At 51.2% G+C, this 23,522-nt stretch overlaps 4 protein-coding genes across 9 annotated transcripts; 1 reads left to right on the top strand and 3 right to left on the bottom strand.

Moving 5' to 3' along the window:
- Positions 1 to 22: 22 nt before the first annotated feature.
- On the bottom strand, positions 23 to 2,577 carry LOC105696781. The gene is made up of 8 exons (XM_023433083.1): positions 2,377 to 2,577; positions 2,131 to 2,286; positions 1,746 to 2,060; positions 1,376 to 1,546; positions 1,125 to 1,330; positions 871 to 1,039; positions 657 to 816; positions 23 to 554 (listed from the first exon to the last, which is right to left on the bottom strand). The coding sequence occupies exons 1-8, from the start codon at positions 2,446 to 2,448 to the stop codon at positions 142 to 144; spliced, it is 1,662 nt and encodes a 553-aa protein (XP_023288851.1). The 5' UTR covers positions 2,449 to 2,577; the 3' UTR covers positions 23 to 141.
- A 255-nt stretch (positions 2,578 to 2,832) lies between these two features.
- On the bottom strand, positions 2,833 to 16,188 carry LOC105696747 (probable G-protein coupled receptor Mth-like 10). Of its 6 annotated transcripts, none has more exons than XM_023433073.1 (6): positions 16,002 to 16,188; positions 12,746 to 13,366; positions 9,137 to 9,215; positions 6,439 to 6,623; positions 4,524 to 4,689; positions 4,095 to 4,455 (listed from the first exon to the last, which is right to left on the bottom strand). In XM_023433073.1, the coding sequence occupies exons 1-6, from the start codon at positions 16,177 to 16,179 to the stop codon at positions 4,095 to 4,097; spliced, it is 1,590 nt and encodes a 529-aa protein (XP_023288841.1). In that variant the 5' UTR covers positions 16,180 to 16,188. The 6 variants fall into 6 exon arrangements, with proteins under 6 accessions (XP_023288840.1, XP_023288841.1, XP_023288845.1 ...); XM_023433077.1 differs by lacking the exon at positions 16,002 to 16,188 and adding an exon at positions 13,735 to 13,851; XM_023433075.1 differs by lacking the exon at positions 16,002 to 16,188 and adding an exon at positions 13,735 to 13,847 and having other exon boundaries at positions 12,721 to 13,366.
- A 1,932-nt stretch (positions 16,189 to 18,120) lies between these two features.
- On the bottom strand, positions 18,121 to 20,795 carry LOC105696922 (heat shock 70 kDa protein cognate 4). Its single transcript, XM_012419768.2, has 3 exons — positions 20,641 to 20,795; positions 20,266 to 20,481; positions 18,121 to 20,150 (listed from the first exon to the last, which is right to left on the bottom strand). The coding sequence occupies exons 2-3, from the start codon at positions 20,468 to 20,470 to the stop codon at positions 18,379 to 18,381; spliced, it is 1,977 nt and encodes a 658-aa protein (XP_012275191.1). The 5' UTR covers positions 20,471 to 20,481; positions 20,641 to 20,795; the 3' UTR covers positions 18,121 to 18,378.
- A 1,104-nt stretch (positions 20,796 to 21,899) lies between these two features.
- LOC105696907 (60S ribosomal protein L23a) lies at positions 21,900 to 23,451 on the top strand. Its single transcript, XM_012419735.1, has 4 exons — positions 21,900 to 21,999; positions 22,389 to 22,693; positions 22,900 to 23,027; positions 23,111 to 23,451. Exons 1-4 carry the CDS (start codon positions 21,966 to 21,968, stop codon positions 23,370 to 23,372), a joined length of 729 nt encoding a protein of 242 aa, XP_012275158.1. The 5' UTR covers positions 21,900 to 21,965; the 3' UTR covers positions 23,373 to 23,451.
- The last annotated feature ends 71 nt before the right edge of the window (positions 23,452 to 23,522 follow it).

A 23,522-nucleotide genomic window follows, 5' to 3' on the forward strand; every position in this document is an offset into this window, starting at 1 on the left:
CATTTCGGCAGTTTAGATTCTGAGCCCTTCGGACCTGTCGACGAAAATTTGCGAATCGCGAGACGCAGCACCCGGTGTTCGACTTCGTGCTAGCAATTTGTTACGCGATCGATACGATTCGAACTAAGATCGTTTCCAGGCTCAAGCGTTGCGGATTTCTCGCAGAAGCCGCGCGAGTCTTGGGTCCACCTCCACATCCTCGAGTCTCCGTTCCAGCGCCTTAAAGTCCGCCCTTTCGATCCACAGCGGGGGGTCGACCCCATAGGGAGGAAGCGGCGTGAACAATCTCTCGCAGACGGCACACACGCCGCACCACGATCTAAAATTAAGGGGCTCCTTAATTTCGCCAACGAGCTGCCGAAAACGCTCCCACTGTTCCTCGGTCAGCGGCTTGCCCATCACTTCCCGAAGACCGGGTCTGACCCCTTCCGGCAGAACGTATCTTTCCCCTTCCGGCGTTTCTTCGTACCTTCTCTTGAAGGCCCGCCCATACAAGAACTTCCTCTCGGGGATGGGAGACACGTGTTTGCCGAGATACCCCAGGGGTGTCAGACCTGGAACCCCGGGAAAAGAGAGTAGCGACTGGAACTCGGCTCGGCATTGGGGTGACCATCCAACGCAATGAAACGTTCTCTCGGCCAGGATCTTAAACTTACCGACGAGGCTCTGACTGCCCAGGATCTCGAATCTCGCGCTCTGTCGGGAAAAGACTCTGGGAACTATCTCACCCGGCTGGCCGGAACTCGGTCTCGGCGTTCTTGGAACGGGATGCACCTCCGTCTTCACTCGCAGCGCCTCCTCCAAGGCGAGTCTCCTCTGCAACGAGCCCGATGGCAAATTCTCCGCGTTACCTGCACCTGGAACTCCTACCTTGAGATCGAACTCCTCTTCCACTTTGTCCGCATCCAGTTCCCTGGCTAGGTGTTTAAGAAGGCGAACGTCGATGAAGCTGGAAGGCGCCCGCGGTTCCGAAATAGGCAACGGCGACACGGGTGGTGGCGTCGTCGGGACACTGGCGTCCCCCATCGAGGCCCTTGCTCTGGTATGGATCGTTCCATTATCGATAAACGTTAACCAGAGCTCCAATAAACGGTAAACTTGCAGTAATTATTAATGAAACGTACGACCCAGCTCTGGATCCATCATCGACCTGGGACACCTGAGTTTCCACCGGTTCGGGTGGGTCCCTGACCTCTCTTTGCTGACCATACGTCGAACCTCTTCTGCATTTTCGTTTTCGCAGTTTCTTCCCTCGGCGACGCATGGGAACCTCCTCGCTTTCGCTTCCGCCATCTCCGGAAGCGTTTCTGGAGGAATCCTGAAGACGTCTCTCGTGGGTCATTTTTTCCTGGTATTAGCAAAAGGTGCGTCTTACGTCGCTGAGCTCCTCGATCGCAGGCGGGTGTTCTTCGGGAGGTAACGAAGGATTCATCGACGCAGTCGACGGTAGTTGACGCGAAGCTGGCTTGGAGATGGTGACCTGGGTCCGGCGAAACGTCGGCGGCGGCTCCAAAGTCAGGGTGTGCCAACTCAGAGTTTCGGTCTCCTGGAGGTAAAAAATAGAAATAAAAAAAATGTCTCATACGTAATAATTACATAGAATGCAAGGTACGATCGACTGAAGCGACTGAAATGATTTTTGAACCGAGAACATTTGCCGTTTGTGTATTTTTGTTATGAACCGTGAAGAACTCTTGGACATGGAAATCGGTGGACGGAAACGTGGAGTTTTACGGTGGGTTCACCTGGTCTTGCTGGTTGGCTCTGAGATCGAGCACCAGGGTCGTCCTCTCGCGAAAGTTGCAGGTCGTCGAGGCGTCGTCGAGCGTTGGTCGGTACGACAAGGGTGGACCACTGGCCAGGGTCGGGGTCGGGGTCAGAGGCCGCGAGTCGGTGTCCGTGTACTTCCTGAAAAGCTCTTCCGGCACGATCGCCGACCCGTCCACGGTGCGACTCCCTTTTCCGGAAGCCTCTTCCAGGTGAATCCGACCACCTGCCAAGAGCGACTTCCGGATCAGCTCCATTTCCACCGGTAGGAGGAGAGCCTTCCCCTCGGTGGCCTGAGAGTTACAATTTTGATATACTTCATGGCTTCGAGATGAAAAATTCCCAATCATGATTTATGCATACCCAAGTGTCCTTGGCTCTTCTCACGACTTCCTTTGCCTCGCAATCGGCCGGATGGTTGCACAGAACCGAACATCCGTAAGGGTAAGGGTTGAACAGCCCAGCAAACGGCTTCAACGTGAACGGCGCGGGCGTGGTCGAGCCAGAAAGCTCCACTTTCTGAAATCAAGAGACAAATCTTCACCGTTTCCCTGTGGACATTTTTGCGGAATTTTCTCGTTATCGCGCGGGGCAAAGAGCGAAGCTCACCTTGGGCTGAGGTCTGTAAACTGGTCGCACCCGCGCCGCTATGAGACCGGTCGAGCTGGCGTCGCCTGGCATATTTTACCGGAAAAAGAAAAATGCAGAAACTGCAGCGAGACCCGCTTTACCTCGGTCGGCGTTGGAATGAACGACCTCCTGCCTCCTGGAATTCGGAAGGGCGCGTTGCCACGGACGCTGCTGGGTCGATCGAGAAGTTTTCCCGAAGCGACCGTGCGGTTCTCGGGGTAAACTCGTTATTTTTTCTTCTTTCCATTCTTTTTACCCATAATTGGTCCGGTCCCCAATTCGTGGATATTTTCTGACGCCAATTATGTAACCGATCGCAGGCTCGGTATTATTACCGCCGATCGATCGGGGGTCGGTGGAAGGATCCAAAAGTAGGATAGGCGCAAAAAATTCCGACATAGAAGTTGGATACCGGAAAGAGGGCAGAAGCTGGATTCTACTCTACGTACACTTCCTTTTCGTTTATTCGCGTAGCGGACGTCAAACCGACAAGAACTTAAGCAATTGTCGCCGACATTTTGCCCGCGGTATAGTATACGTTTACTTTGAGTTCACTTTAGAAGAATATCTCTTTATCTCTAGTGAGTTGGATATGGACACTCAAACGCATCTTCGACCAAGACACTTCGGTTATGCATTAAAACGGTGCCATTACGATGTACAAGCGTGCGACATCCGCCATTTTACGCTTCCGAACTCTTTGTACTTTTCGACGAAGCAGTCATCGTCTAAAGTCGCGGAAGGGTTTAAAAAGAAGTAGAGAGAAAATTCGTACGGGTACCTAGATCTGTACCCGCGCTTAAAGGTGCGCGGACGAGTACATTAAATCTAACGTTTAACATCTATGGAATCGTCAAAATCTGATGCACTATATTATAACATTCTCCGACGATCGCTGTATTTCCGGTACTTCGGGTTTTGGTCACGCCATTTCTACGCGTAATCAATTTGACTAGAGAATAGTGGCTTTGTTCGACTTGAAACAATAGTTTAACGAGACACTAATGTTTAGGACGATACGCATTATCATGTTCCGGCCGTGCGTAAATTCTTTCCGCGATTCACTGAACGGCGTGGAATATTTACTTGCACGATAATGGCAACGATGCGTTTTTTCTCCCGGAAACTAACAAAATATTTTACCTCTCTTAACAAAATAGTGGAGACGCGTCGATATAAAATTCCGTACAATATCAACATCCTATCACAATCATTACGAAATTGATCAAGTGAGGCCGTATCGAGAGATAGTTACTTCTATCGAAACTAAACCGGAGAGATTTGATTTTTCGTGCACGTTCTAGCGACATTCCCGAGATCGATGGGTTCCTCGATGACTCCTTTGTCTTTACGAGTTAAAACACTTAAATAACGATACATATACAGGTAAGTACTTAGACATCATGGAATACCATAAAAGACTCTGGACACGCCTCGCTAAGATCTCGCTCCATCGCGCTCAAGACTTTTCTTTTCCATTTCGACACGTATAAAACGAAACCGAGTTACGTGCACGAATTGTACGATTCTAGCTTCGACAAAAACTGCCTTTTGTTCCCTTAACGGAGATACGCAGGAGCTAAACGTATGAAAATCGGCTCGAAAAATCCCTCCACGGGTTGGCAGAAAAAACTTCTCAACTCGGACTGCCGAGACCGCCAGGCTTCGCTCCCCTTCTCCTCTCGCGGGCTTCTGGATTAAACGTCGTCGCTGTCTTCCGACGTGGTCTTTTGCCTGAAATTCGCATCGACGTAAGGATTGGCCTTCTCCTGCAGCGGGGCCGAAGTCGTGCAGGTTCGAGACGAGCTGTTGTAAGCGCTTCTCGTGGACTCCCTTGACAAAAAGTTGCGATCTTGACATCCGAATCGCTTAAGCAGAAGCCTCTTGATTTTGCTCTTCCAGACGAAGATGACGAAGATGATGACCCCCTGCAAAGTATTCCCGATATCGGAGACGTACCAGATGTACTTCGGCGAGGACTCCTCGAACAGCCAGGAGATGATTTCCATGGACCAGCTGATGCCCATCACGATGAAGAGTTTCAAATAGAGATTGAACCTAAAAATTGAAGCATGAAATATTGAAAGATGAGTTAAGTGATAAAATGAACGAATCATCGCACAAACCATTGTTTATTGTCATCGTGTCTCCTGCTGTCGGAGCCCTTCAGGTGATGGGCAGTGTCCTTCTTGTGGCGAACTATTTTGATCGCCGTCGAGACGAAGAGACAAATATTGCAGGCCACCGTGACGCCCATGGGTCCATAGAAGTATATCGCCCTGGCCATGTTAGCTAAAAGCAAGCAATGTCCACGGATCGATAATTTTACGTCTAGAGTATCCGGCTCGACTTCTCGGTAAGCAGTTGAGCAAACGAGGGAAACGAAACGTTTTCCACTAATTACGCTTACGAGGAATTAGCGAGTCCCGCGAGACGCGCTGCCGTGTCGCTCTTCGCTAACTCTTCGCTAATCCAGCATATGGCGGTCGACGGAAATTAGGTGCGACGGCTAACTAGAAAACTCCGGTTTACCCGGGGGCGAGATTCTGGAAATTCAAGGGAACGGGTCGAATCGCCGTTGGGCACATATGGCCTAATTTAATCATGCCTTTCGGTAATCGCTTAAATAAATGAGCGCGGCGAGGTGCCCTTCTAATTGTGCCAACCGAGAATTAGTATACGACCAGAAATATCGATACGTGGGGAATTGGATACGAAACTCGATGATGAATTCCCATAACCGGAAGGGGTTGGTCGAACTTCCAGCTGGCTCGTGTTAAGGGGGAATAACGGGAGCTCTTACCCTCCAAATTGGTTGGTAAATGTCCAAATTAGTTGCGACGTTACCAATCGGTGGGACACGACGACACGATGGCGTCTTAACGTCGATTCTTTTGAAGGCAACGCGTTCCCGTAACGGTTAAATGATTCCTTCGTATTAAAAATTCATTATAAATTGTAAAGAACGTTGTTACAGGTTAGGGAAGGGAAATATGAGATAAAGATCTCCATGCAACGAGGTCGCCCACAAAACCACATCCGTCCTCGCCGCGTCCTCCTCGATAACGCGGTCGCGATACGTTCTACGATTCGCGCTCGCCAAGTGGAAACGCTTCTCCAGGAATCGTTCGTCGGGAGGACTTTAGGAAAAGCCGCTGGCCTATTGGAAATTGGACCGTGGAACCGTTCGTAAATCTTTCGCGAATACCGGAAATCATACAAGATGCTCTATATCGAACGAAGCACGCCGGCCGGAGCCGCCCAACGGTGATAGTGCCCGGAAATTTATTGCGCCCGATTTTAAAGCGATTTTAAAGCTCGGCTTTAGCGCTGAAATATGGAGGCGTTACGAGGGAACGAGGATAAATATTGAAAACGGAGATTAATCGCATGGACGCAGTAATATGATTGAGATGACGCGATGCGATGAAGCGAAAGGCATTTCTCAAGATGGCCGCCGCCTCATGGAAAAATCTCGTCTCGTCAAACCCGACGCCAGTAATTAAATGACCGAAAGACGCTTAAATGCCACCGGGTGCGTCATCCCGCGAGTCCTCGGCATCCTCGCAAATGCAGCGAGAAAGGTGGACATTGCGATAGCCTGAATTCTTAAGCCTGGTGAAAGTCTCGGACATTGAACGAGAATCTTCCTCCTACGTGACGAGGGAAATGGCGTCGAAACGGTTAATCCGACGTATGCATTTAGCGGCAGTAATTTCGACGTTTATAGGAAGGGGTTGGCCGGGGCGATTATTCCGTTTACCGCGGTAGTTACAAACGGACGAACCTATTTCGTACGCAAAATATGGAACAATTCTTCCCGGGTAATTTTCAGCGCATCCGCTTCGACGACAGCGTTTTCCGTCCATTAAAACGTGATCACGAGGGAGAAGAAGAGGCTGGAGAGGGACGCCATTTTGGACGGAGGGTCGGCAGCGCGTTTTTACTCGCAGTCGTCGATTCGACTTCACCCCTCCTGTTTCCGGTTTTCGATCCGATTAATAAAAGTAAAGCGAAAGTTAATTATTATCGAGAACTCACTGTAATACCAGCAGCTACCGACGCCAAATTCAGGGCGAATATAATGCTTGGGGATGCCGGGCACCAGATCCATTACCATGCACACTGCGGTTAGCAAGGTGGCGCATCCCCAGGCGTAAATCGAGTACATGATGAATTTCTTTTTTTCTCGCTGCTTTGCGCTGCCCTGCAGAGACCGGAAGCCCCTAGAACAAGAGGAGAGCGTCAGAAAACCGGAAGCGAACACGGGAAACATCGACAACTGGGACTAGGCAAGCTTCATTGGAATAAACGCGGGTGAAGGAAAATGGCCGAAGTCGGAGCTCCGAGGAAACAAGATGGCCGTTTGGGGGAATTCGCATAAATAGTCTACGCCAATGCTGCATGCCTCGACAATGGCTACCGTTTAAGGATCTGCCCTACTCGGTTCTACCGTCGCATTACTTTCTGTACATACACATACACGAAATACAGGTCTCTCGTCGAAATTTGCGGAACCGAAGCGAACGAAGGATGCATAACCCGCTATTTTCTACAGAGTGAATTCGAAAGCTAACGACGGTTATAGGGGTAGGTGGGTTTGCGGCGTTGATAAAAGGAAAAGTTGAAAGAATGGTTGAAAAGAGAAAACCCCTAGTGCGTTTCTAAAGTGCGTTTTACCCACCCACTCACCCTTGATTTGGGAGAATTACCTTCGCAGAGGGTAAGCTTGGAAGGAAAGAGATCTTTTATTTTTCCTGGGAACGAGCGTTCCATTTACTATGCTACACATTGTAATCGGGGATTCAACGGGAAGAGTGCCGAGTGTCGCCTACATTTTTTTCTCCCGTTTTTTACATCGCTGGATGTTTATAATAAACGTGTTCGGTGACGTCGCCAGTTTTTCTAGCCCCGCCAGTTTCTCACGCTTAAACGGGCGCAGCCGCTCGACGTCCGATGCGGCTGTAAGAGACTTTTCAGTTTGACGTTTTAATACTTTCTTCCTCCAGGGGCGAAAAGAAGACCGAGGTATATAAATGGAATGAATAGTTACCTCGGTATCCGAGAGGCATTTAAGGATTACGCCATTTGTCCCTTGAGAAACGGCGTCTCCGATTTTCTTTTTACGGCGTCCGAAAGAAATCCGAGTTGGCTCGGCAATAAAGGTCGCCCTTTCTTCCAGGACGTCACGTGACAAAGCGCGCGAGATTTAAATTGGAAAAGTTGGCTTAAAGTTGGCCGCGGGTCTAGCCGGCGACACGAACCGTTCCGTTTATGGCTTAATGTATATCAGGGCTTGTAAAAAAAAAAAAACTCCGCCATAAGAAATTTCTCGCGTCGCGTCGACTGCACCGGAGTTAACGATCGCAGTTACGGGGTTGCATGGATAACAACCACGGGATATGGAATTAAAGATGGCTATCGGCTTTCGGCGCATATAAAGGACTATGCTTTTTTTTTTCAGCCGTCACGTGAGAGTTTCGTCCAAAAGGGGCCGGTGCTCCCAGGAGGGCGTCACGCCTAGACGCGACCATTTTCTGCGGCACGCTTGTTGACTTTCCCGCACTCCAAGGAAATTGAACGTCGGGAATATTGGGCAACGTGACGTCCCGAGACGTCGCAGGGTCGAGGGATGATCGTTCGATGCAATATTTGAGCGATCCATCGACGAACATCCGAAGTCAATCAGGCAATTGAGTACTCGGGGCGCCTCGCGCGGCGGCCATTTTGGATCCCGGAAAGAAGAACGACGCGACTCCGCGAATCTTCGCAACGACAATGAATTTTACAACTTACTAAAGTTCCTAATTGCTCGCCCGTTCGAACAATTTCCCGCCGCCGCGGCGATTCATGGACAATCCCTGCTCGTTAACGATCGGTCGCATTAATAATTGGCCTTGGTGTTGGCCGAAAGTCCCAAATTTAACCGCGGGGAGTCACGTACCGAATATTAATCGAGGGTTCGCCGGTGTTTATCAATTGTCAAACGTCCCTGATGTATGCGCTTTCTCGGCAAAGGGGACGCCACAATGTCATCGGAGATGCGCGTTATTTATAAGTGGCCCGTAGATTACCAAAGTATTATCGCGAAATATACACGATGAAGCGAGACGACGATACGCGCGATTATATTTTATTCGTACACGCCTGGAGTTAGGCAGAAAATGCGCAGGAAAAATCGAGAGACGCTTTCTACGACCATCTTTTACGATTCCACTTTCCTGCCCCGGAAACCGCCTCGATAAGGCCAAGTAATTGGCGCTAGCCATTTTAAATATGCAATCCACGAGAAGTCGTAGAATCGCCCGGGGCTTTTAGCACGCGCTCTCCGCGGGAAGTGTAAAATCGATGGAAACTTTTCGTTCCGATCCGCCGGCGAGGGAAAGGGAGAAACTAGGAATTCCCAACTCCCGAAATACTTTGTCCACCTAATCGTTGATCCTCCCAACGGGAAAATCGTCGAAACGTCTCGGCTAAACACCGAACGCGGTGACGTGTAAATCATGCCGCGATATTTGTGAGTTTCGCTCGACTCGAAACTAAAATCACGGAATACTCTTTTTGTCCCCGTAGGCGCAATCGTTTACGGAAACGTTAATCTCTGGAGGTCCAGTTTCGCTCCCGCGGGACCCAATGACGCGACTCGATAAATATGCCGCCCCGACGCCATTTTATGTGCCGCTTAAATAAGCTATCAAGGACGGGTGGTTTCATGGGAGATAAATTGGACGGCACTCACCCGAAGGTCCACCAAATGTCGAAGCACATGACGTTCAGCCAGAAGAAGCTCGCCAGGAAGGAGAAGTGGATGATGAACGCTGGAAAAATGAAAAATGGAATATTAGTCAACGCCCGCGGCTCGGCCAAGCACGAGTCTATTTTCTATTTCTTTGTAAGGAAAGTAGGATAACTCGGCCGCGTCTGAATAAAATTTCCGTCTCATAAATCAAACGTGGATGTGGTTTTTTTTCCAAAACCGATAATTCTTCACATCTTTATCGTTAAATACTCGAAAAAATGGAATCGCTTTACTCGGGAAAAAAAGAAACGTTTCGTTAGCGCAAACCCTGGGTCGTGTCCTCGATTATACATTCCCGTTGCGTGCAGTATTGCACTCGGTTTACCCAGGTATGTCACCTCTTGGGAAAAATCGATCGAGCGGTCTCCCCTTTCAACCCGGTCCCGAGGTGGTGAAATAAATCCCGCAAAAAGAGACCGGTAAAGGAGACGAAAGCGAGTGGGACGAAAGGGAAATACAATGGAAGCAGATAGGACTGCCCGATGAATCATGGAGAACAGCTGATGTACAGTCGTGCGCATATGCTTCGGGATTCTCCAGAAAATTCCCGTCAATTTCGCGGCCGTAATTTTCGCCGGTTCTGGATCGATTTGGCCAAAGTAGATGTAAATCGAGGTGACCGCGTTGACTATGCGACGCCATTACAATGACAATGTCTTGGCCGACCCGGAGTGCCCGAAACGGTCCACCTCTGGCCATTGACACGCGAAAGCCAAAATGAAAGACGAAAGAGGGTCCTTAAACGGAACAAAGACCCGACCGACCCGAAAACGCGCGAAGAAGGCTAGAAATAATTTGGCACGTTGGACCATGTGCCTTAAAAATATTCGTCCAGGATCGTTCAGCCTCGGACCGAGCGAAGAATTGCAGAGAGTTTTCGAGTTTTCCGATTTTCTATCGCTCTTAACCGAGGATATCTACCGAGGGCGATGCAAGTGGAGTCGGGCATGTTCCCCGAAGAGATCTGTACGACGGTCAGGTTGGCATAGGCCACAGCCAAAGAGCCCACGTATCCCCGAAGAGTAAGTCCATGAAGATTCCGAAGCTCCGGCAGGATCGCGTAGATGACAAAGGTGGCGACGAGAAAGGGTACGGAGATGATCATTCCAACGGGGTAAAACGTGGGCTTGTCGTCGGGGTCTTCCGCTTCCATGCCAACCACCTTGTGGTAGCAGAAGAGGACGAGGTACTCCTCGACCTCCGGTAACCTCGTCAGACAGTATTGCGCGAAGAGGAGCACCTCGGCGTTCTTCAGGAACGGCGTGACGACGGAGCCGTTCTTCAGGAGGAAGAATCTCTCCTCGGGATACTCGTGAGAGTACAGCGGGTACCGCTCGCCACCTTGACAAGGGTCCCACACCACGAAGAGGAAGTTCTCCTCGTTAAACGCGAGGTTCGATACCCGCAGGTCGTCTTCGTACACCGCGGGCAAAGGGATGCTGCGATTCCCGTCCTGGTTGCACTTTCGGTCCCTGAGGAAGTGTCCCGGTGGGCAGCAGAAGGAGACGCAAGGCAGACTCGAGGATGGACAAATATTCGTCTCCCCGTTCTCGTCCCGATTATTCCTCGGTACGATTTCTTCTTTCGTCTCCAGTTTTTCGGTGGTGGATCCAAGTCCACGATGAAACCGTCCATCTCCCCCATCTTTCCTCAAAATTCGGCCCTCTTCCAATCCACCGGTCTCCGGATCTCGAGTCGATCCCAGGTGAAGAGCCAAAAAGATCCCCAGCAACCCGCGACCGATCATCTTGCGCGTTCCGAAGCGGTCTGAGTCCGTCGCCGGGTAACCGGGGAACCGGGGAACCGGGGAACCGGAGTCCACGGGGAAAGCCAACCGCAGGATTCAATTTCCGCTTCCGGAGGCCGAGTCACTAATTCCTGATAAATCCGCTCCACTCAACGCTCCACGAGCAGAATCCGACGTGACTCCGCGAATTATCCTGGAAGGTTAAATCCGAATCCAACCCAAAAAACCCTCCCGCGCCCCCTGGGTATTGAAACAAAATCCATCCACGAGTACTCTCCTTAAATATAAAATCTGAAACTCGCGACAGCGGTGGAATCACCCTCGGGGCTAAAAATTCAATCGTCGCTAAGTAGCCAAAGTACCCCAAAGTGGATCCTACCCAAGGTCTTGCAGGCGACATAGGGCATGGCTCCGTCGTGGTCGACCTGGACGACGAAGAGGAAGGAGTACCCCAGGGCGAGGGCCCCCACGTAGCACATGACCGTCTTTCCATGCAGGTTCCTCAATTCGGGCAGAGCCACGTAGACGAGAAACGTTATCATCAGGAAAGGCACGGAAAACGCGATGCCAATGGGGTAGATGGTCATGGTGATGGCCTGCTTCCGATCCTCCTGGCGAAAGCAGACCACCGCGATGGTCTCGTTGAACCTGAGGGACCAGGTGAGACAATAGTCCTGCGGGAGCAGGACCTTGCGTTTGACCGTTACCAAGGACCCGTTCCGGTGCAGCACGAATCGATCGTCAGGGTACATCTTGGGGTTCAACCGATACTTGGCGCTCCCAGGGCAGATCATGTTGTCGACCGTGTAGAAGGCGTCCTCCACCCTGTTTAGCCCCTTCAACTCCTGGGACAATTCTTCGGGGTGCAGCTGTATGTGGCTGCGGCCTTCCTGGGGGGACCAATCGACGCACGTCCCGTTGAAGATCCCGGAACCGCAGCACCGCCTGATGCACTTCTCCGTCAGATTGCAGACGCAGCCGAGGAGGTCGTCCCCCAGGGTCCAGTAGAGATCCTTCGGATAGGTCAGGTTGTCCACCTCCAAGGAGCCGTTGGGCAACGGACGAGGATTCTTCAACGGTACCGAGAGCGACCGAGGACACGGGGCGGAAGTCGACGTCGACGATGGGGTCCAAACGATAAGGACGATCCCGACCAACCCGATCGTTCTCATCGCGACCCTCTTCCTCTTCCTATACTTAAAGCCCTCGAGCTGCCCCTGGGCCTGGCGTTACCTCTTTTAATTGACGTTCTTCGCGTCCCCTGATTAATCTCCGGCGAAGGGACTCGAAGTCAAATCTGGGTTTACATTAAAGTCGTGGGTTGTCGTGGGTTATCGCGGAGAAGTTTCGCTAGTTCGCATCTCTCCTTCGTGATCCGAAACGGGTCCAAAACTGGTGGTTGGGCCCATTTCGAGGGTCGCTCGAAGGAGCCGATGGAGTCCCGGGAAAAACTCGGGGTTCTCTCCGAAGGTGCCGCTCCGCACCTGTTTGAGGCGCGCACTTAACTAGAAGGTACTTTCTGTTTGTTTAGAGAGATTCGGGCCTGTGGAATGAACCCGGCGCGGCGGGTCGGTGCGCAACTTCTCCTCCGGCCCCGCTCGCGCGAGCGAGTTGAAGCCCCTCTCACGAGAGATGGCAGCTGCGCCCGACTTATCGGCCGCGCCTCCGGCGATAAGAGGCTTCGCCTACCTCTCTGCCCACCTGGCAGGGGGCAACCCCGATCTCGATCGGAAGGACCGTACCCGGGCGAGGACGAGAAGAGAGACCACCGCGTTACCTAGAGTCACGCAGAGGGGCCGCACCTCGATGATCCGCTGATCTCCGAGCTGGGTGACGCCAAGGGAGACGTAGGCCACGAAGAGCGCGAAGACGTAGACCCGGAAGGTCTTGCCGTGCAGGTTGTCCAGTTCGGGGAGAACGGAGTAGACGATAAAGGTGGCCGCGAGGAAAGGCATGGACAGTATCATGCCGACGGGGTACATCCCGGGGATCTCCTTGTCGGGTGGAAAGCAAACCGCGACGACGGTCTCCGAGGTGTTCCCTCCGACCACCGAGGCGAGGCAGTAGTCCAGGATGCCGAGGATCCTCTTCGCGTCCCGCACCTCGGACGACTCGGCGTTGCCCAGCGAGTACTCGAAGACGCTCCCGGTCTCCAGGAGGTAGAAGACGTCCATGTCCGGCTCTCCCGGGTTCAGGGCGAAGCTTCCGTATTTGCAGGGGAACCCGTACACGGGGACCAGCTCGTTCGCCGTCTTCGAGGAGGTCTTCAGGTCCCGAGTGTACAGGGGGGGAAATCGCAGCTCCTCGACCGGGAAGGTCTCGTTCCGCTGGCATCTCGAGTCCTTGAGGAACCAGCCGGGCTCGCAGCACACCGAGACGCGGGGCGTCGCCCCTGGACCCCCCCTGGAGGTGCCTTCCGGGTGCTGTTCGCAAAACGGTCCACCCCGTTACCAATCGTTCCAAATGTTCGATTATATCGACATAAGAAAAGTAGAAACGACCGAGCACGGTCGGACGGATCCGGCTCTATTAACCGATATTTAAGCTCGATTTGCATCGATCTCGGCACGCCTAGATCGTAAATCGTTCCGTTTCTATTTCCGTGGAAACGCTCGTAACGCCCGCGAAAGGACTCGCGAGACGAAGGGGGGCAGACATTTTCTCACCTTCGCGCCCTGGACGAGATCGGCTCGAGAAACGATCCCCGCTCGGACCAGTTTTCGAGAAACCTCGTCGTAGGCGCGAAGGTGTTTACGATGCGCACCTTCCGAGGGATATGTTACGTTCTCACCTCAGGCCGAGAAAATTCACCACCCGATGGCCGCGGAAGATGAGCATTTACCAGCGACCATTCCCAAAAAATCCCCGCCACGATTAAATACGACAGACCCGACATGTTGACGGAACGACCACCGAATCGACACTGATCGGCCGAACAGGTGGAGTCGGGTGAAAACCTGCCTGAAACCTCTCTCCGGATCGCCGGCGCGACGCATCGTCGTCGTGACGTTGTCACGGATTCTTGCGTACATGGGTCGACGTTAATGCGACCGCTCTTACGTAAAGTGTCGGCGTGATCGATCATTATGGATATCGTAAACGCGAATTGGGATAAGGAAACGTAACGCGTGTGCTCGATTCGTAAAGTATATGCGCCGATAGTTAGCGCTTATCGCGCAAAATGTAAAATTCTTTGCGCGCTTTTTCCTAAATTAAACGATGAGGTGCAGTTTGCCCATCCTCGTATTTTCGAGCCAACGTCCAGTGCCCCTTGGCGCAAGGGTTAAAGGGCTTCCGAAGTCTCCCGTGGCATCTGGTCGGAAAAAAAATGAAAATAAACACGAAAGTTAGGTTAGGGCGTCCACATTTGGATCACTCTTGAGGGTTCGCACACGTTGACTCGGAAGACGCACGTGAGAGTTTTTACGACGCGCAATTAAACGTCCGTTATTAAACAGGGGGTCTTCGGCCTTACGTCGATTCCTCGTTTTTTAGATCCTCCAATTCTCCTCTCCACGCGGAAAAAGAGAAAACGTTTGTAAAAAAGATTGCAACCATGAGCACGGTTTCCGTCGTCCCCTCGGAGAAAATGATTTTCTTAAAGTTTTTTTGAAAGTAAAATTTTGTTTACGACCGTGAATAATTTTTCCTCTTTGGAAGCAGTCCGAGTTTCCCTTCCCGCGTCGTCGACCGGTCTTTTCTCTCCGATCGGGTCCCTCCAAGTATGGAAATCGTGAATCACCGTCTCGATCGGAAGGCTATCGAAGCGATACCGTTCTTATCCGCGTTATCGCTTAGGTACTTAGCAAACAAATACAAACATTCGCTCGTCTGACCTAGACCACCTGAAATGAAAATCGCGTATCTCGTGTTATAAATAAATCCCTTTACTCTAACGAATACTCGCCCCGTTGCTAACAACGAAGACGTACTTCCCGGTAAAGCGGCAAAAACTGCACAAAGAAACGTTAAAGAGGAGGTGCACAAAGGCAAAATATTAAACATTCGGAGGGGGGAGCGTTTACCCGCTATGCACGCCTTCTGCCTCGAGTCCGTTTCCCGGCGAATGGAATTCTATTTTCAGAATTTCTCCGGAAATCACGCGAGGCCTCTATCTCGGCTCGCCGAGGATCAATTGTTCCCCGACGGATCCGGAATGGCCGAATTTCTTGCCCTGGCACTACGTATCGAAGCGCTCTCCATTTCGCGTCGCTCGCTTTTCGAATTCTCGAGGGCCACGTGACCGCCGCCAAGATGGCGGCGGTCACGTGGCCCGCATTTAGCCGTCCCGTCGCACTTCCGATTGCGTCCTTCTCCTCTTTTCTCGATTTTTCTTGGAGGATTTTTCTTTAACGGAGCGTCTCCTTCGACCTTCGTGCTATAAACGAGAGACTCGTACCTCGCTCGTCGCATTCCATCCTCCTCGTAACAGGGGAGACCAGGAGGATCCGGTCAACCGAAATCGTATATAACCTCGGGAAATTCGCGGAGAACTACCGTGCCGACCGTTTCCTGCCGTCCCCATGACGGCGCGTCCACCGGCGTTTATAAACGCCTGAACGCATTAGTGGGGCGTATCAATTTTCAATATTCAAGGGGTAGAGCCGAAGCGGACGAACGCGTTAAAGTCCCCGTACGCATCCAACACATCCAGAGAATGACGCGACGTTAAATTCGAACCGACTTAACGATTAATTAGCACGCCCCGTAAAAGGGGTAGTCCGCATCCTCCATTTCCTCTCCCCCTGTTCGCATTAAGCGAATTAAAATCCTCAATTTCCGACAAGGACGGGCTCTCGAAAGCCTCCGTACGTTATCATCGACCATAATTCGGATGTCCGAAGTACGGTCGGTCCAAAAGCGCGAGAATCGGGTAAAATCCAATCGGGGAATTTCAAGGCCTTCGGGATTCACCCCCCGAAGAGGAAGAGGGAGATAGCTCGCGACTCGATATCGAAATCCGATGACCTTTCAATAGGGAATGGCAATTTCCCCGGAGCCGATAGTTTAAAATTAAAAAGAAATACCGAAAGCGTCGCCCCAAAAACCGGGCCTCACCGATGATCACGCAGGAGAGGTCCCCCAGGTCGGCCAGCTTGGCGGTGATCAAGAAGGAGTACGCCGAGACCAGGCAGAAGACGTAGCACATCAAGGTCTTGCCGTAGATGTTCCGCAGCTCGGGGATGACGGCGTAGACGAGGAACGTTCCCATCAGGAAGGGCACCGAGACGATCATCCCGAAGGGATACACCGCGGTCTCCACGGTGGCCGCTCGGGGCTCCGGCACGAAGCAGACCAAAACGATGATCTTCCTCAAGGACTCGTGCCAGTCGAGGCAGAAACGCCACTGGGGCAGGATCATCCCGATGGCCTTCAGGGTACCGTCGGCCTGGAGGACGAACTTGTCCTCCTCGAACTCCTCGGGTTCCAGCTTGAAGGTGTTCGCGGGGCACATCCTGTTCCTGACCAGAGCGAATCTATCCGGGAGCCTGGTGACGTCGCGGATTTCCGGCGCCAGCTGGGAGATGTCGAAGAGCCTGAGGATGGGTCCGGGGCGATCCGTAGGAAGCGGCACGCACTTGGCGGTCTCCTCGCTGAGGGCCTCCCCGTCCTTGCAGCACTTCCTCAGGCACTCCTTCTGCACCTCGCAGGTGCACCCATGGGTGCCGTTCCGGTCCCTCCAGGTCCACCGAGGTGGGTAGGTCAACCCGTCGTACCTCAGGGAACCGTCTTCTCGAATCCGAGCCTCGTTCTCCGGCAACACTTGCGACAGCATGGGAGAACACGGCGGTTCCTCTTCGGCGAGCACGGGTTTGCCCAAAACGACGATGGCCAGGAAAACGTTCGTCACGAGTCTCCTATCTACCGATCCACGGGTGATCGGAAGTCCCCGTTTAGGCGATCCGCGAGGGTCCATCGGGAGCCTCTTCCTAGACCGATCGCGGACGTTCCCCGCGAATCCCCGTTCGGTCCAAGGATCTCTTTCGGCGTCCTCTTCTTAGGCTGGTCGTAGACGCTCTTCGGGAGCCTCCACGAGAGCCTCCTCGAGAGCCTCCTCGAGAGCCTCCTCGAGAGCCTCCTCGAGAGCCTCCTCTTCGTGGTCGATTCGCAAACGCTCTCCAATGGCATCGAGGTAGCACTCTCGCGGAGTCAGGGCGCGCCGTCTCCCTCGCTCAAAGGGGTGCGATATTCGACGCAAATTATAATGGATTAGCTGGAGCTGGCCTGGTGCTGGCTGTGGTACTCTCGGCGAACTGATCCCGATTTGGAGGGCAGAGAGGCTTCCCGCCAAAAGGGACGCCGCGGATTCGTCGCGCCCGCGCATTTCGCGCCCCGACCGAATCTCGTATCTGCTGCTGGCTGATAAGATTGCGATCGTTTATATTCGCGCCAGAGGGCGGTACGTCGCCACGGATGGAATACCGGTTACCTCGCAGTGATTTATGTCGTCCAATGTTCCTTTTCCAAAACCCGAGCATCCTAACCTCTCATTCCCGTGAGATGTCTAGACCACGGTTAGAAACCTGCGAACGAAACGTCGAGTCGGGGTTGTCGCCTTGTGCCAAGAACTTACGTCCTAACGTCCATTAATTATAATCTTTACCCGAGTGCCAGGTTTACGGCTATCTTGGGAGTGGATTTACGTTCTTACGATGACCCGAAAGGCGCCAACAAATTTAATCGACGTCGATAAAATAAAATTCGTTTGTACCCATACCGGCGACGTAATTTTGAATACTCGAGTGGTATCAACCGACCCACAGGGTTACCGACATCGATATTTTTGCAGCCGTGGGTAAATCGTGGCCATCTGGTGGCAACGCGTTCAATTGTTTACCGACCAGAAAACTCGCTAAATCGAAGTCGTACCCCAATCGACAATGCATTCCAAATGAGGACCAATTCAGAACATAGGTGCAAAATGGCCGCCCTCGGAATATCAACGGAACGACCAAATACCTTCCACACCTTGTTCGGATTAAAATGACGGGGTCAGATTCTTTTCTCCGCACATAAGTAATTACCTCGCGGAGATAATCCTCCACTGACGCAAGAGGCTTTTTTCTTCTTCTTCATCTAGGCGACCCAGTCAAGCAAAAATACGTTACCGATCATCCGAAGACCTCGTCATCGCTTCTCGTCGACGAAGGTGGGGAAAGAGAGGGGATTCGCCGGGGACGGTTTCGCAATTTCTTCTATTATTCTTTGTAACGGACACTTCAAGCCTGGCGAAATCTCAATTACAGAGGCATACAGAAGACACGTAAACGATATAAATAAGTTGCCGCTGAAACCGCACGTTGTGAACGCTCCTGCCGTGCTTCGCCTCTTCGGTGTCTAACGGTCGCGAAAAATAAAGGAGGAGATAGAAAGAGAGACAGGGTTCGGGCGGAGGGACGGTCGTTAATGGGAAAAGGATGCAGGACGGGCGTCTTTAATCCACCTCCTCGATGGTCGGTCCGGAGGTTCCGCCTGCCGCTCCTCCGGGAGCAGCTCCACCGGCCCCGGGGAAGCCTCCGGGCATCCCTCCGGGCATTCCTCCGGGCATTCCACCGGGCATCCCCCCGAGCGAGCCCTGGTACAGCTTGGTCACGATGGGGTTGCAGATGGCCTCGAGCTCCTTCTGCTTGTGCTCGTACTCCTCCTTCTCGGCGAGCTGGTTGGCGTCGAGCCACTTGATGATGTCGTTGCACTTGTCCAGCACAACCTGCTTGTCACTCGCGCTGATCTTGTCCTTGAGCTTCTCGTCCTCGACGGTGCTCTTCATGTTGAAGCAGTACGACTCGAGGCCGTTCTTCACGGTGATGGTCTCCTTCTGCTTCTCGTCCTCGCTTCTGTACTTCTCGGCCTCGTTGAGCATCCTCTCGATGTCGTCCTTGCTCAGCCTGCCCTTGTCGTTGGTGATGGTGATCTTGTTCTCCTTGCCCGTCGACTTGTCCACGGCGGAGACGTTCAAGATGCCGTTGGCATCGATGTCGAATGTGACCTCGATCTGAGGCACGCCACGCGGGGCCGGAGGAATGCCACTGAGCTCGAACTTACCCAACAGGTTATTGTCTCGAGTCATGGAGCGCTCACCCTCGTACACCTGGATCAACACTCCGGGCTGGTTGTCGGCGTAGGTCGTGAAGGTCTGAGTCTGCTTGGTCGGGATGGTGGTATTTCGCTTGATCAGGGCGGTCATGACACCGCCGGCAGTCTCGATTCCAAGGGACAGTGGAGTAACGTCGAGTAGCAGGAGGTCCTGCACCTCTTCGGATTTGTCGCCGTGGAGAATGGCAGCCTGGACCGCCGCGCCGTATGCCACCGCCTCATCGGGGTTGATGGACTTGTTCAGCTCCTTGCCGTTGAAAAAATCCTGCAGCAGCTTCTGGATCTTCGGGATACGAGTCGACCCTCCTACCAGGACGATGTCGTGGACGTTGGACTTGTCCATCTTGGCGTCGCGCAGCGACTTCTCGACCGGCTCGAGGGTGCCTCGGAAGAGATCGGCGCAGAGTTCCTCGAAGCGAGCCCTAGTGATCGAAGTGTAGAAGTCGATGCCCTCGAATAGGGAGTCGATCTCGATGCTGGCCTGGGTCGAGGACGATAGAGTACGCTTCGCTCGTTCGCACGCGGTGCGCACTCGTCTCAGGGCACGCTTGTTCGACGTCAAGTCTTTTTTGTGCTTCCTCCTGAACTCTTGCACGAAATGGTTGACCATGCGGTTGTCAAAGTCCTCGCCTCCCAAATGAGTGTCACCGGCGGTCGACTTAACCTCGAAGATACCATCCTCGATGGTTAGGATGGACACGTCAAAGGTGCCACCGCCAAGATCGAAGATGAGGACGTTTCGTTCGCCGCTCGCCTTCTTGTCGAGTCCATAGGCGATGGCTGCGGCGGTCGGTTCGTTGATTATCCGAAGTACGTTAAGACCCGAGATGGTGCCGGAGTCCTTGGTTGCCTGACGCTGCGAGTCATTGAAATAAGCGGGTACGGTGACCACGGCATTGGTGACGGTCTTTCCTAGGTATGCTTCCGCCGTTTCCTTCATCTTTACCAGGACCATCGAACTCACTTCCTCCGGGAAGAACGTCTTCGTTTCACCCTTATACTGAACTTGAATCTTTGGCTTTCCCCCGTCGTTGATCACGGTGAACGGCCAATGTTTCATGTCAGCCTGAACCGTGGGGTCTTCGAATCGTCGACCGATCAATCGTTTTGCATCTGGAAACAAAAAAAATACGTCAGGCCTTCCGATGGATGGTCAAATGATACGGGTGGAAAAATGAAGTGTCTCTAAATAATAATGAAAACCAGAAGTGACTTATTCGTTACTCACCGAAGATGGTATTGTTCGGGTTCATGGCGACTTGGTTCTTAGCGGCGTCGCCGATAAGCCGCTCGGTTTCGGTGAAGGCCACATAACTGGGCGTGGTCCGGTTTCCCTGGTCATTCGCGATGATCTCGACCTTCCCTTGCTGGAAGACTCCGACACAGGAGTACGTCGTGCCGAGATCGATACCGACTGCGGGTGCTTTGGCCATGTTTCTTGAATCTGCAACGAAAAGAAGACTAAGCAACCGCCCTTCGTCTATTCGACTCGCGGACGTAGCGATCTTCCTCGATTTCCCTTCCCGAGGCCCTCCAGCTCCACTGCGGAAGGAAGCCGGGCGCCAACGGGTGGGAAATCGGTTACCTCCGCGCGAAAACTTACTTGGATGTTCCGACGAGTGGTTCGGCAAGATACGAAGATGCTCTTCTCGCAACGATTCGCAACGTGAGTGATACGAGCGCGACCTCGCTCCTATATATACCCTCCGCGGAACCGACGCTTCTGGAAGCTTCTTCCCGCGCTCGACCAATCGCGTGGCCGCTTTCCCCGACGCGGCGCCCCCATTGGCCGCCGCTCGACCAATACGCGACTCAAGCCCGGCACTGCCGAAACTATCGATCCCCGCGATTAACCGTTCCAGCGAGTTTGCTCTTTCCGGAATGGCCGTGGTTATTTCACGAATGATTTTTCCAGGGCCCCTCGATCGCTAAGGAAGTCGTCGTCCTTCTCAAACCCGAAGCGTCCCCGACGTCGACCGCCGCATGGAGCGGAAGTGGACCCGGAAGTCGGGGCGTCGGGAAACATGGAGAAGAGTCTCGTAGCTATTTCTAGAAGTGACCACTGTGTATATGCATGGCCACGACGCTACGGCCGAATGCGCATGCGTCGAGCCTGCCGACACTTCTTCCTTCTTTCCGCTCGTTTCTTTCGCGAAACGTGTTGGCCACGTGAGTCGGAACGACCTCCGGACTTAAATACCATTTACCTAAGATTTACTCGAAGGTTATTCGGAAAAATTCGATGGAACTTTTGTGGCTCTTTCAAAATGATAAAAATAGCGGGCGGGGTTATCGGTCTCGGAATGGCGAGCCCGAAAATCCGCAATTGCGGAATGTTGACCTAGATTCGGGTCAACGTCTATAATATTTAAAGACCTATTATCTGCAACTAGATATAATCGTCAATTTTCCCTTTCGACCGAGTTGAGGTTTAAGGTAGACTACATGTAGAGATTGATACTTCCTGTATATTTAATTACTACGCGACCTCGAATTATTACACAAGGCCGGCTTGGTCATTCAAGTAACCTATAGATCTTCAAGAAATTGCACCATCTACTTTAGATTCATTGTCGGGTAACAAACGACCCAGTTTGAGATTTAAATATGGCGCCACTTTCGCGGTCGAAATTTCGTACCCCGAGTCAACTCAAATGTTAAATATATACAAGTCACATTAATTTCATTTCCGCGAATACGTGTTTATCTTAATATTTCAACTTTACGTTTTGCTATCCTCATTTTCATTATTTGATGTCTTTTATCAAAGTTGTAATTTTTTGAACGATTGGCGCCATTTTACCCTCAGTCGATCTTCCCAACTTACAGGCTTTCGTAATTTTGTACGAGTTGTCATTCTAGGTTCATTTGAGTTCCTTGGAGTAGCAAGCACTGACGAACTCTGCGGGGCCTTCTCTTTTCAACAAAATGGCTCCGAAGCCTAAACCGACGGAAAAAGCAGGTAAATTAACAAACAATGTACAGATCTTATATTTATAGTTTAGGTTCAAGCCAGAAATAAGCTGATTTTATTTCTAACGATGATAAATTAAAATATTTATATTATTCGATGATCGTAGCGTTCCGTTTCAAAAATCGATTGCCCTGCATACGGCTGCCATGTGGACATTGTGTTTCAGGCATCGGGCTTAATAAAATTACATTTTTTTTTTTTTATCAGTGGAATCGTATTCAACTCCGAAAACTATGACAAGAATTAAAAAAAAAAAATTATTGCTACGAGTTGTTCAATGTAATCTCAATTTTACATTTGAGATTCTCATTTTATTTCCAATTTATTCTTTGTAATAAAAAAGTGTGCATAATTATATTTTAATATGTGATCATTAGGCAAGCCTGCCGAGAAGAAGGCGGCGGAGAAGAAAGCGGAGAAGAAGCCTGCCACGGCTGCCTCTGCTTCAAAAGTAACCAAACCTGCGGCGAAACCAGCTGCGACAAAGAAGCCGGCAACTGCTAAACCTGCAGCTAAAGCAGCTGCAGCAGCAGCAAAATCGGCTGTCAAAACTGCACCGAAAGTAGCTGCAAAACCAGTATCCACTAAGACAAAGAAGCTGGTGCAGGCTATGAAAAAAGCCGTTAAAGCTTCTAAAACTCCAGCGAAACCTGTGCAGAAAGCTCTTAAGGCCCAGAAGAAGGTATGCTTAATCGATTGAAGGCACAATTTTGCAGTAGCAAATTGATAAAAGGAAAACTAATATACAACAAATTTATGATGATTTATTATGTGGGAATCTCTTTGAATTCTTATGAAATGACAATTGACATACTTCTGAGTAATCGGCTAATGCCAGTTGGGTGTTCTTATAAGAGACATTTTGTTGAAATATTTTTTTTCTTTCAGATTCTTAAAGGTGTCCATGGCTCCCGCGTCAGAAAAATACGAACGTCGGTTCACTTCCACAGGCCAAAAACATTTATGCCTCCAAGGAATCCAAAATATCCCCGAACCTCTGTACCCAAGAGGAACCGGTAATTGCATTTTTTATCGATTGTTCATAGTTTAGACATTTTTGCATATAAACTAATATTAAATTAATGGTCTGTTTTTGCAGCATGGATGCAGTTAATATTATTAAATATCCATTAACAACTGAAGCTGCAATGAAAAAAATCGAGGACAACAACACTCTTGTGTTTATTGTTCATACGCGCGCAAATAAATATCATATTAAAGGATCGGTGAAGAAGCTATACGAAATTGATGTTGCTAAAGTGAATACTTTGATCAGGCCTGATGGTAAGAAGAAAGCGTATGTCCGTCTAGCACGTGATTACGATGCGCTTGATGTTGCTAATAAAATCGGCATCATCTAATAGTTTAATTTCTTTTCCATTATAAAAAATAAAATACCTGCATCGATTGTACAATCATTGAAGGGGATTCTTCAATGTATTCTCGAATTTATTTCGTCTCCCTATACCGCAAAATGTACATACATACGTTCCGAATTTGAAGAAAACGCT

The sequence above is a fragment of the Orussus abietinus genome, unplaced genomic scaffold (genome assembly GCF_000612105.2).
Source record: "Orussus abietinus isolate OABI.00-Male unplaced genomic scaffold, Oabi_2.0 scaffold16, whole genome shotgun sequence".
Classification (NCBI taxonomy): Eukaryota; Metazoa; Arthropoda; class Insecta; order Hymenoptera; family Orussidae; genus Orussus; species Orussus abietinus.

Bases quoted from the DNA above. Each gene is read 5' to 3' on its own strand.
- LOC105696781 (XM_023433083.1), bottom strand. From the start codon at position 2,448: ATGCCAGGCGACGCCAGCTCGACCGGTCTCATAGCGGCGCGGGTGCGA. The intron at 1,547-1,745 runs GTGAACCCACCG...TTTTACCTCCAG, and splicing joins GAGCCAACCAGCAAGACCAG to GAGACCGAAACTCTGAGTTG. The intron at 1,040-1,124 runs GTACGTTTCATT...GATCCATACCAG, and splicing joins GATGGATCCAGAGCTGGGTC to AGCAAGGGCCTCGATGGGGG.
- LOC105696747 (XM_023433072.1), bottom strand. From the start codon at position 10,943: ATGATCGGTCGCGGGTTGCTGGGGATCTTTTTGGCTCTTCACCTGGGA. The intron at 4,690-6,438 runs GTGAGTTCTCGA...GCTTGCTTTTAG, and splicing joins CGGTAGCTGCTGGTATTACA to CTAACATGGCCAGGGCGATA. The intron at 4,456-4,523 runs GTTTGTGCGATG...TTCAATTTTTAG, and splicing joins CACGATGACAATAAACAATG to GTTCAATCTCTATTTGAAAC.
- LOC105696922 (XM_012419768.2), bottom strand. From the start codon at position 20,470: ATGGCCAAAGCACCCGCAGTCGGTATCGATCTCGGCACGACGTACTCC. The intron at 20,151-20,265 runs GTGAGTAACGAA...TTTTGTTTCCAG, and splicing joins CCCGAACAATACCATCTTCG to ATGCAAAACGATTGATCGGT.
- LOC105696907 (XM_012419735.1), top strand. From the start codon at position 21,966: ATGGCTCCGAAGCCTAAACCGACGGAAAAAGCAG. The intron at 22,694-22,899 runs GTATGCTTAATC...TTTTTCTTTCAG, and splicing joins CTCTTAAGGCCCAGAAGAAG to ATTCTTAAAGGTGTCCATGG. The intron at 23,028-23,110 runs GTAATTGCATTT...CTGTTTTTGCAG, and splicing joins TCTGTACCCAAGAGGAACCG to CATGGATGCAGTTAATATTA.